The 12,714-nt window shown below is 40.3% G+C and overlaps 1 pseudogene and 1 gene segment (V, D, J or C); one reads left to right on the forward strand and one right to left on the reverse strand.

The window, feature by feature from the left end:
• Positions 1-7,263: 7,263 nt before the first annotated feature.
• On the reverse strand, positions 7,264-7,650 carry LOC131911034 (T cell receptor gamma variable 8-like). The segment is given in 1 exon segment: positions 7,264-7,650. A coding segment is annotated over 1 exon segment (387 nt).
• A 2,606-nt stretch (positions 7,651-10,256) lies between these two features.
• LOC131911035 (large ribosomal subunit protein eL8-like) lies at positions 10,257-11,040 on the forward strand (annotated as a pseudogene).
• The last annotated feature ends 1,674 nt before the right edge of the window (positions 11,041-12,714 follow it).

The following is a 12,714-nucleotide window of genomic DNA, read 5'->3' on the forward strand; positions in this document are numbered from 1 at the left end:
AAACCTGCTGTGAAAATTAGTTTCTGTACTCTCTGGGTAATGGAACTTTCCATGAGCAGATGTCAGGGGCAATAGTGTTTTTAAATCTGTCTTAAGTTAAATATGTGATGAGAACTTTAACATTAATTTAGTATCTAAGAGCCACTGAGGACTTGTTTTTTGTCAGATTCTGGTCAACCTGTTTTCTTATATTATTGAAACAGCTTTTCTGATAGCCTTGCAAGGTCGGTGTTATGAGCATCTCTATTTGACAAATAAAACCATTCAAATAGTTTGAACTTTTTGTACTTATTTTGTATTCATTAATAGAAATAAGGCTGCTGTGTATCATTGACATTTGTGTATGTATGCACATAATTTTAAGTGGGATGTGCATAACTAACTTTCATTTCCCTCCCAATTTTCCCATCGTGTGTAATAGTTCCAGTCTTTATATCTATAAAAAATCATTTTTAAGAATCAATGACAATTAAATGTTCTCCTATAGTGCACAACCTTGTAGAAAACTAGCTGAGGTAATTAAGCTTTCTGGGTCATGATTTCTACCTGTGCACCTTGCCCACACATAGGTTTTTGAAATGGTAGGAAATTTATAAAAATGTGCTACACAAAGGCACTGAATTAAATGCTCAGATATGTATGCCATGCACATCTTAAGTCTTCACTGTTGTCATTAACTATTATCAAACAACAGAAAATAACATTACTAATCATTTTTATAAAACCACAATATCTCATTTAAGAACAAGTAAAATTGAGAAATGTATGTAGAAGAAATTAAAACACCTATTTCTTTGTAAATAATTACTCTTAAAAAATTGGGAAATATATTTCCTTTTCTAAAATGTCAAGAAAAATTTTGTATTGTTCAGAGATTATTAATCACTGTATGAAAATTTCATTATATTCCATTGTATTTTTAAATCTTACTAATGAATGCACAGACATTCATTCTAAAGGCTGTATAATATTCTTTGCATGTAGATCTAGATGGTAATCAAAGAAACATGATCCTAACTAGAGATAGAGGAAAAATAGATGAATCATATGTTTATTCTACTTCCTATGTTTGCCTACCTCGAAAATCCCTCTCTGTTCCCTCAAATTAACCAACGTATCATGGATCCTTGACAGAGTGAAGAGCAAGAATGAACATGTTGACGTAATTTTGAAGATTAATTAAGTTGAAAAATAGATACAGATGTTTTCTGTACCTTCTTGTTAGAATACCTTTATTTCTAGAAGATTACTACAAGTGCTATTGTTAAAAATAAAAAAGATAAGGATACTGAAATGTTTTATATGAAAAAAAGTAACTGAGAATTATTGGCATATTACTTATTCTACAAAATCACATAATTACTTGTCCTGAGCATTGCTTCAACATACAGTGATAATTTGCATCAAGTAATGTTACATTGTGGTATGTCTCCTCTATGGAATGGAAATAATTAATTGATTCTTTTATGCCTCCCGTGATGAAACAACTTAGTAACATCCCCAAAGAGCCTTGTTTGCTGAGTATCTATCCTGATTTATCAGGGGCCCTTGCCTGGATAAACGCCTCGACCATTTAGTATTTCACTTATTTTCTGAGCTGATACAGTTGGTGAGAAAAGAATAATAGATATTTTAGGTGGTGTGGCTTAAAGGAAATAGTATATATGGTGATATATTGTGTACCCCAATATATTGTGTACCCTAATTAACTTATCTGGGGATCATAGGACAGAGCCAGCCACTAGACATAGAGGCCAGACAGTGGTGTCACACACCCTTAATCCTATCACTTGAGAGGCAGAGATCCATCTGGGTCTCTGTGAGTTCAAGGCCACACTGAGAGAATCAGGCAGTGGTGGTACATTCCTTTAATCCCAGCACTTGAGATCTCATGCCTTTGGTATCAAGTATTTGAGAAGTATTTGTGGCTTGCTCTGTTTCTCTGATCTTTCAGTTTTTATCCCAATATCTGGCTCTGAGTTTTTTATTAATAAGACCTTTTAAGATTCGTGTTACAAGTGTATGCAAAGGATTGAGAGCACGCATAGAAAACTCACATATGAGATTAGCTATTGTCTCACCAACTCTCCCTCTTGTCCTTTACAAGCATCCAATGCTGTGGGCTCGTCTAATGGCCAAAGTGGCCCCAGTTGGTTTTTGATGTCAGCATCCTGAACATTTTCCCTGCCCCAGATCCCAGTGAAGGATTCTTCTTCCATCTTAATGTACTACAGATATCTCAGCATCCACTTTCAGAATGGCAATCCTTACACCTCTTAGTGTGGCCTCATGGTTTAGTTCAGAAAACAGCGTTTCTTATCTTTGCTTATTCATTAGGCTTCAATTGCCTAAGCTTTAATTCCTTCAGTGGTACAACAGACCAAAAGTAGTTATGCATCTCTAGGTGGTCTGACTATATCGATCTGTTGATTGAGCTGGATTCTAAGCAGATAGACTATGTATTGTATAATGTGACAGCTGGTGGGAGCTGAAAATATGTGCATTGCTCTGTGTTCCTTCTCAGTACCTCCACTAGGAGTCAACATTATTGGAAGCCCACAGCAACTGAAACACTGGACCTTGCTTTCTCCCTGAGATAGACAATTTTACAACATTTAATGTCTAAACCAAGTCAACAGGAAATGATGCTGACCCAGAAAGTTGGGGCCACAGTTCCTGGCATCTGTGGGGCACAGTCGATAGCCATCAGACTCCTTTTCTGGTTTCCCCTGATAGAAATGCTGCAGGTGGGGGCTGAGGGTGAGCAGGGCTCAGGGCTGGATTGGGTTGCTCCATGCTAGGAAGGAAGTGGTTGCAGACATGCTGAGGGTGTGTGTACTCATTGCTATGACTCTAATCACGGCAGGTTCCCAGGCCCAGCATGTCATCATGTCTGGTTTTTCCATGAAATTTGTGTGAAGGACCAAAGAAGGGGGAGAGGGTTTTACACGCCTCACATTTGTTGCACTTTACCTGTAACTGACCTTGAATCATGTTTTTCCTCCTGAGGTAGATATCAGATCCTCAAAAACTTCATTTGGAGTTTTTCAGTGCCCAAGTATATATGAAAATCTGTATGTGTATAACTGCAGAGAAAATGTATGCTTCCTTTCTGCAGTGGAATACATTCACTTCGTTCACTTGTATTCAATTTCTACTTCAAACATAAGAACAGCATTATGAGAAATATAAAAATTACAGAAACAATCAATATCACTTAAAAGTCTCCCTCAACCAATCTCAGGAATAGAGGAACAAGCTCACAGATTGAAAAGCAAGTGAATACTTGTAGCTATACCACCTGCTTGTCTGGGCTCTGTGTCTAAACCTTAGGCTTACACTCCCTAAGGAGAAGCATGGGGAGTCAAGGTTCTTGGAGCAGAAGGTGTCAAGCCAGGATGAAGGAGCAGGAGTTGTATCCTATAGTGTTTAGGAAGAAAACAGGAACACCCAGAGCAGCCAGTCCTGAGAGTCAGGTTTGCCCAGTTCTGTATGACACCAAAACAATCATCCCATTTATTGAGAAAAATGTCACAAAATTTGATATCTTGTAGGCTCTCATCAACATTATTATTTTATTGATTTCAATGATTACCAAGCCTTTGGGACATGGCTTTCTTAGTCCAGAGTTTCTTGGCCTGGCACTGTTAACATCTGGGTTGTGGTCATTGGTCCTGAGGTATGAGGAGAAAGCTGTGCTATGAACTATAGAAAGTTCAGCTGAGTTGTGGCCTCTACCCAGTGGATGACAGTATGACTCCACCATGTTGTGACAACTTAAAATGTCTACAAACATTGCCAGTGTTTCCTAGAGGAGAAGACCTTGAGCTGAGAATCATTGTTTTAGTCACATGTTTAGGAAGAGGTACACGCTAACATAATTGTCATGAGGTCTTAGCTGAGATGGGGACAAAATGAGACTCCTAATGAACAACCGGCATGTAAATTTTCCCTGTCACCATCAGCATCCTTTAATCTTTCTGCCACCTCTTTCTTTTAGAGGAGTTTGCACAATAACTGTCACTTACCATATAGAACTGATGTTTGGGGAGCCTTAAAAACTAAAGCTCAGGAAAACTGAATGCATAATAAGTATTTCTACAGTTCGTTTTTAAGTAAGCGCTGAAGTTCATTTTCATGTGACTTGGGAGAGTACAAGAATTTTTTTTTTTTTACCATACAATGAGTAAAAAAAAAAAAAAAAAAGAAAAAAGAAAAGAAAAGAAAGAAAAAGAAAATACTCTATTTCAGCCCAAAGTATTTGCAGTATAGAAGGATTTGGGGGTTAGTTTATTCATTCATGTTTCACTCTGCAATCAAAGCAATAAAGTTTTCAGTTTAAACTGGGCTCAAGTATCAGTTACCAAGTGGCATGAAAGTCTCAATCTGTTAATTCCAAAACATCTATAAAATTGAGACAATGAGAACAATAATGGATATCTTTTTATTTTTAATAATATTTTAATTAGGATTAAAAGACAGAGTGCTTAAAGCCATGGTTGACACCCAGCATCAGAAGACAGTAGCTATTATCACTGCATTCTTAGGTGGAGGTTGGTTGCATTCTTTCCTCCCCTAGAGAACTGATTCTCTTAAAAAAACACTGTTCATTCAATTTTGTGTGCCGAAATTCATTTTCAGGGCTGTTGTAGAAATCTTCTTATTTTTCAATTTTGCTTTGGTTAACTAAAATAAACAATAAGAATCAAGTTAACCCACAGGATGCAAATTTTGTTGCATCTCTTTTCAGAGTGTAGGTATGGATTTCTGGCAACTGCAACTTTTATATGCTAAAAACTGAAATCAATGAAACTTGAGTAGAATAGTAATCATCAGAATGCAAATGGAACAGTGGGTACAAAATATTTAGGTGTATTAATTCTAAAGGAGCAACGTCTCCCGAGGCAACAGTGGGTAAATGTAGCAGGTCCTGTTCTTGTGGTCAAGAGTTGGGTATCCTTCTACCATGCACTTACTGTTGTAAAGAACATGAAGGGCTGAGGTATAGCTCAGTGGTAGAGCACTTGTCTAGAGTGCATGAGCCCTGGGTTTGTCCCCCAGAACACACACACACACACACACACACACACACACACACACACACACACACACCAAGAATGCAGCTTTGGGTTTCCATAGTATTGTTTCATGGAGCATTATAAATACTTAAACTTACATATCTTTTAAAAATATGGAGCCTGCAAATTGGTCAGTAGTAAAAGACCTCGCTGTTAAGCCTAGCAACTAGAGTTTGATCCCCAGAATCTACATGGTGGAAGGATAGAGCTGACTCCCCCAAGCTGTCCTCCAGCCTCCACAAGCACAACATGGCATGCACCCACCTTTCCCCATGAAACAAATTATCCAAAGCCTGTGATCCTGAGTGCTATAAGAAAGCAGACTGAGAAGCTGCGTGGTGGTAGCACACACTTTAATCCCAACACCCAGGAGGCAGAGGCAAGTGGATCTCTGAGTTCAAGGTCAGCCCCGTTTACAGAGTGAGTTCCAGGACAGCCAAGGCTGTACAGAGAAACCCTGTCTTTAAAGAAAAAAAAAGCAGACTGAGTAAACTATGGAAAACAAACCAGTAAGCAGCAAAGCAGCACACTTTCCTGTTTGAGTTCTTGCCCTGTTTTCCTTTGATGATGGACTGTGATCTGAGAGATGTAAACTAGAATAAACTCTTTCATTTTCAAGTTTATTTTGGCCTTGCTATTTTATCACAGCAATAGAAACCCTAAAATAACCATATATGGAATAAAATTAGTATTCCTCAGTGAACTGGGCAAGGGTGTTGGTAGAGTACACATATGCTCATGCAATGACTGGCAGCTCTTTCTACCAACAGTAAATGATACTTAAGACTATAAAACAAAAACCCATTTTGTTTAATAATCATGAAATCATCAACAGATTCCCAACAAATCTTGTAATCTCCTTAATTATATATTAATTAATTTTATATCCTTATGTATGACTTAGTGTGGCATCCATTCTACTTTTCCTGTGTGTTTTTCAATTCAATTATGTACTATTCATTATGAGATCATTCAACATGATCCTTAGTTTTATTTATTGAGGAAAAAACAGTAATTTGATGGTATTACAGGTATTGGCTTGGTGTGTCAAAACGTAGGTTGGCTTTGAGAGGAGCTTTAGATGTATTTATTTAAAACAGAGCAGATCTGTCTCTGGGATGAATTTCAGTTTGTGTGTCAAATACAGTTTATGGGAGGCCATTGGGAGAGATTGAATTCTGGTTCCATGGGACCAACATGCTAACCTGAAATGAAAGTTGTGTGTCTCCAAAGCAAACCCAAGCTGTTTACTTCTCCAGGAACAAAGGAGAGAACTAGTAGCCAAAGAAATAAGCCAGCTTTCCAACAATCCCTAAAGATAATAACAGCAGCAAGGGAATCCACAAGAGAATTAGTCCACTTGAGGTGGCACAGAAACCAGCATCCTCTACTTTAACCCAAGCAACAACGGTAGCCAGATGTTGACAGTCTTCCCGGAGAACTATGCTGTCTACTGTAAAGCTCACTCTGCTATGCAAATGTCAACATCTATGTCCCCTCCAGCAGAGCTCCCAGCTGTTTTGTGGACTGGAAATCTTTGTTCCTGAGCCCCTAAAAGAAGCCAGTTCTATCTTTGAAATTCAGTGTGTTCAAGTTGTGTTCTTTGAGTAGACAAAATAGTTGGCATATTTACATGTATTTTCCTGTACTATCATCCCACAAACAATATTATGGATGCTATGGTAATGGAAAAATCAGTTTGTTCAAAAGATAATGAATGTACATCAGCATGAAGTCTTCAGAAAGCCCAAAGTTGTTATTCTACCATTTCTCACAATATAGGGAATGAAAAAATTTTTGTTCTGTGTCATGATCACATATGTGGATCAACTTAAGTAGCATTCCCCAAATGCTCTCCTATGTAAATATGTTGTGACAAATATCAGTCCTAAGCAAACTTCTATATCCTAGACTGCCAACTGGATGGGTCTCCAACAGTCCCTAAGAGAGTTGGAAGCATTATATTTTCAGTCAAGGGTTCTTGGTCAAGGATTAGAGATGGTAGTTTGGTCTGTGGAAATGTCCAGTGGTACTGTTAGGAACCAGCGCAGAGCTGACCAGGGGGAAAGGGGAACGATACAAGGTGAAGATAAGGCATGGTACCCAGAATTCCCTTTTCAGAGTAGAGAAGGTGAGAGGGGAGCTGGTCTGTCTTGTACACTAGGAACAGCTGCAAGCTAATGTTTCAGTACAGACAAGGGCAAGGCTGAATCATTGTGCCAGCCCAGCTGGCACAGTAATACACACCAGAATCGGATTCTTCCACATTCCGAAGTACAAATTTGTAAGTCTTGTCTGTGCCTTCATAAACGTGGTACTTCTCTGAACTGAGTCCACCATCCACCACAGTTTTGGAACTGACGAAGTTATAGTAGAGAAGGTACCGTGGGGCCTTCCCCTCCTGGAATTGGTACCAGTGGATATAATTGTTTGTTTTGTGAATATCACAAGTGATTATAACAGAGGATCCCACTGGCCTGGTGATTGACATTATTCTTTCTTCCAAGTTGGAGGATGTTTGTCCGCCTACAGTGGTAACAGCAACAGAGTGAGAATAGGAAGTCGCCAGCATCGCTTCCCACTAAAAAACCATGAAATCTCAAAAGCATCTATGCCATATACTTACCAACAGGCAAGAAAGCTAGAAGTAGGGCCAGAACCCCCAGCATGCCTTCTGCTCTGTGGACTGGGAAAGGCTAGGTGCCGCAAGAACCCCTGTTAGACACGGATCCCTAAAATTGCGATTCAAAGCTGGTCTTGCTGACTGAGTCACAGGCAGAGAGACTTAAGCTGAAGACCTCTTTCAGAATCAACCAGCTGTCGAATGAGAAGGGGTGGTTGTCTGGGAGCCGCTGTGCCTCTCTGCTCCTGTGTGTTCATTTAGCACCCTCTAGAGGTGACTGAGAGCAGGTACTAGTCAAAGTTAGTAACATGAGAGAAAAGAACCAGAGCAAGCTCAGTACAGTCACATTGGGAGACAGATTTCTGGATGAAATTGCCTGCTCCACTGTGCAAAATTCCTGAAACTCAGACCCTCCATATATGAATATTGCTGTGATCTTGTTCTGAGAAAAGTCATCTTTGTAACACACGAGTAGACTTTGAAGCAACCACGAAGAGCAAATCTGATAAGGCTTGAATCTGGTATGTTAAAAGAAACTAGAATCAATTATGATAGAAAGTTCCAGCATTGGCACAAGAAACCCCAAGACCAAGTCCTCAGCACAAAGATTTATTTACCCCAGAAGGACAAAAGGCAGGAAATAAGAGACAAAGACAGGCCACAGAGGAAAGGCTCACCCAGCCAATAGTGTGATCCACATACAGTGCCCGGGGACAGGGACTTCTCAGGATGGAAATTCTGCAAGGACACTTTAGAGAGCTTAACTGAAAACCTAAAATTCTTCCAACAGAATTGCTTTGAAAAACACAGAATGACCAATCAAGTCGAAGCGCTGCCGCTTAGAAGAGTGTGTCCTTGGGAAAGTCACCATCATGAGCAATAACTTTTCCCTTTTGCACACAATGTCCTGGGGACTGAGTCAGCTTATTGGTGTTAAAATAAATAGGTTAGTTTTAGGGACAATTTAAAATTTTACAACCTTTTAATCCTTATAATAATCCTTCAAGGGAGATAAAAACTGCATTTGACGGGTGGGAGAATTGGAATTTAGGAAGTTTTACCTGCTCAAGGTCACTAAAGACCCCAAAAGACTTGGACTAAATACAAGTCCAGCAAGTTCCCAAGCAGAAGCCGCTGTTATTTAGCATATAAAAAATTTTGTATAGACAGAACTTCCACCCTAAACTAGACAGTAGAAGGGAATGATATGAAGACATTTTCAGAAACTTAAAAAAAATGCTCAGATGTTACTAAAGAACACAGGGTATTCTCAAATCATTTAGTCAATTTTAGGAGCCAATTAAAGTGGTAGACATTTCCCCCAACATTTCAGTAGTTAATGGCACTTTTTGAAGAACTAATTCTTGACCCACTAAATGATAACAGACACTCTTTCCTAGCAAGAGTAGAGTTGGTGTTACCTCTTGCAATTTTTCTGATGAAGTTCAGGCTTAGGTTGTTTAAGGAACTAACTCATTGATGCCCTGTACCTCTCAAGGAGCACACGGAGAGTTTGAAAAGGTGTCTGGAGAGATGACTGAGGTGTAAAGCACTTGCCATACATTTGTGAGGACCTGAGTTTGAATCCCAGTACCCCAGTAATGCTGGGTGTAGCACATACTTTATCTGTAACCCTAGTGCTAGCAGAGCAAGATGGAAGCAGAGGTAGAATCTCCAGAAACTCAGAGGTAAGCTAGCCTGGTAACTGTGGAGGAGAACGACAAAGGGACTTTGTTTCTAACAAAGTGGAAGGATCAACACCCAAGGTTGTCCACTAACTTGCCACACACTGTGGCAAGCGTTTTTCTACATCCCCCCCCAACAAACATGCACACACATACAAACATATCACATACATACCACACACACACACACACAAACATGCACACACATACAAACACACATACACATCATACACACACACCAAAACAAAACAAAAAATTAAAAATAAGTAAAAAGAACTTGAAGGAGTCACTCAGTCTACTGAGCCTGTTTCCTGAATAAACTACTTGGTTGTTTATGATTCAGAATTAGTTATCTTTTACACATTTCAAAATAAGAAAACATGATAGCGATCTACTTTTTCTAAGTTTTTGAATGTGTGCTTCCTGCTTAAAAGACAGTATTTGATTGCTTTATTTATTTACACCAATTTCTGGCACCCTCTCCTGGCCATAGTAGGTATAGCATCACACTGTGTTCCGTATTGAGACTCCAGTAAAGGGTAAAATCTAACAGCAGACAGGTCCCAATCTCTCCCCTGGTGCACACCATGGGTTTAGTTCAGAGAGCCTCCTTTCTACACTCTCTGCTTTCCAAACTTCAAAAGTGAGAGAAGTGGCTGATGGCTTTTTCTTCCAGCTTAAAATTTTGTGACTCTGGTTTGAATAGATGATCCCATACTGAAATAGGTGTGATAAGATGAAAAAGGGAAGAGTTTATCATTTCAATTTTGATTCAACAATAATGTGTATTGCTTTTATTCTCTTGACTAGACACTGAGTAGGATTGTTAAGAAAACCACATGGGCTTTCTCTCTTCTCCAATCCAGCAAGATGCCCAAAGGAAGGAAGGCCAAGGGGAAGAAGGTGGCCTCGGCCCCCAGCATTGTGAAGAAACAGGAGGCCAAAAAGGTGATGAGTCCTTTGTTTGAGAAAAAGCATAAGAAGTTTGACATTGGGCAGGACATCCATCCCAAAAGAGATCTCACTCGTTCCTCCAATGGCCCCGCTACATCAGGCCGCAGTGGCAAAGGGTCGTTCCCCATAAGTGGCTCAAAGCACCTCCTGCCATTAACCGGTTCCCCCAGCCCTGGACCCGCAAACAGCTACCCAGCTGCTTAAGTTTGCCCACAGCTACAGACCAGAGACAAAGCAGGAGCAGTAAGACCCGGGCCCACGCTGAGAAGAAAGCTGCTGGCAAAGGGGACGTCTCACCTAAGAGACTACCTGTCCTTCGAGCAGGGTCAATACAGCATCACCTTGGTGGAGAACAAGAAGTCTGAGCTGGTGGTGATTGCCGGCAATGTAGACCCATTGAGCTGGTGGTCTTCTGCCTGTCCTGTGTCAAAGATGGGGTGCCTACTGCATCATCAAGGGAAAGGCCAGGCTGGGGCGGCTGGTCCACAGAAGCACATGCACCACTGTTGCCTTCACACAGGTTAACTCAGAAGACAAGGGTGCCCTACCTAAACTGGTGGAAGCTATTAGGACCAATTGCAATGACAGATACAAGATCTGCCGCCACTGGGGAGGCAGTGTACTGAGTCCTAAATCTGTGGCTTGCACTGCCAAGCTGGAAAAAGCAAAGACCAAAGAACTCTCCACTAAACCAAGTTAAATGTGTATTGCTACATTTTCTGTGCATAAAAATAATTACAAAATTAAAAAAAAAGAAAAGAAAAAGAAAACCAGATAGGATACGTAGTGTCTGAATAGCTGGTGATTTAGCTACCTAGACTGGTCACTACTGAAGGTGAGCAACCCTAGCAGACTTGTTTTAGACTATTAGGATGGTGTGATGATATACTGCATACCCTAATAAAGCTTGCCTTGAGGATCAGAGGGCAGAGACAGCCATTAGATTAGACATAGAGGCCAGATAGTGGTGGCACACATCCTTAATCCTATCACTTGGGAGGCAGAGATCTGTCTGGATCTCTGTGAGTTCAAGGTCACACTGGAAACAGAGCCAGGCAGTGGTGGCACACATCTTTAATCCCAGTACTGGGAATCACACACTCCTTTAATCCCAGGAAGTGGTGTCTGAGCAGAGAAATGTATATAAGGTGTGAGAAAACAGGAATTCACTCTTGATAGAGGTAAGAACTAGTGGCTGACTGTTCTGCTTCTCTGATCTTTCAGCTTTCACCTTGATATCTGACTCTGGGTTTTTTTTTATTATAAGACCTTTTAAGATTCATGTTACAGGGTGGCAATGCTCACAATCGCCTGGGAAAGGATGGGAAATCTGAGCTGTGCAGAAGTAACTCACATGCTTGTGTACACACACTTGAACCCACACACCACACACATAGACAACTGAAGCACACAGCAGAAGGTGAGTTGTGCTGAATCTTACTGGTGTTTGGTTCTAGCCTGTCTAGAAACTGAAAAGAAGGCTCCTCAGTCAAACAGTGGAACTGGCTTAAAATATTCAGAATGGGCCATTTGTTGGCATCATCTTGGTTGGATTCAACCTTGCTTAACATTTTAAATGTTTTAATGATCGCGTTCTAAGAATCAGTAAGACTGTCAGCTGCAACTCACTGCAACCTGTAACTGGAGGACATGATGGTCGTCTATGATACAGATGCTAAAAACAGGCTCATATCTTTCCTCTCATGTTCATGCGACTGAGCTACTAAAGACTCCAATCAGTGCCCAAATCCAGTGTCCTTTATTGTCCTCATTCCAGGACAATACTTCAGTCATCTCAGAAAAGAGGTGTGACAAATTCTCGAGATGAGTGTCCAGTGGTCAGAGCCATCTAAATGGTCCTTGACAGCTAGTTATACAGCTTTTCCCAAAGAAAGGGGAAAAACTGCAACTGAGGACTATGGATTACCTAAGTCTCAAGGCTTGATGACCAGGTATGATGAGGTATACCTGTAGGCCCAGCTACGTAGGAGGCTGAGGTATGAGGATGGCAAGTCCAAGAACTGCCTAGCGTCTATGCTGAGTCTATCAGGAGCAACTTAAGATTCCCTCAAAATAAAAGTAGTTTAAAATGTGACTGGGATGTATCTCAGTGGTAGAGTGCTTGCCTCTCGTGTCTGAGTTCAATTCCCATTACTGAAAAAGAATGAAAAATTGTTTAAACATGAGTTTTTGAATGGGTTATCCAGAAATTAATAACATACCTTGTGGAGTTGCTGGTGCTGTTTTTGGCCTTAGACCTCCTGTTTTTCTTGCATTTCTGAATGGTGGCGTGCTGTCGTTACTGATCCATGCCAGTATCATGGCATATTTTACGTCTCTGTTAGCTGTTGCACTTGTCTTCTCTCCATTTCTA

The sequence above is a fragment of the Peromyscus eremicus genome, chromosome 5 (assembly GCF_949786415.1).
Source record: "Peromyscus eremicus chromosome 5, PerEre_H2_v1, whole genome shotgun sequence".
NCBI classification, from domain to species: Eukaryota; Metazoa; Chordata; class Mammalia; order Rodentia; family Cricetidae; genus Peromyscus; species Peromyscus eremicus.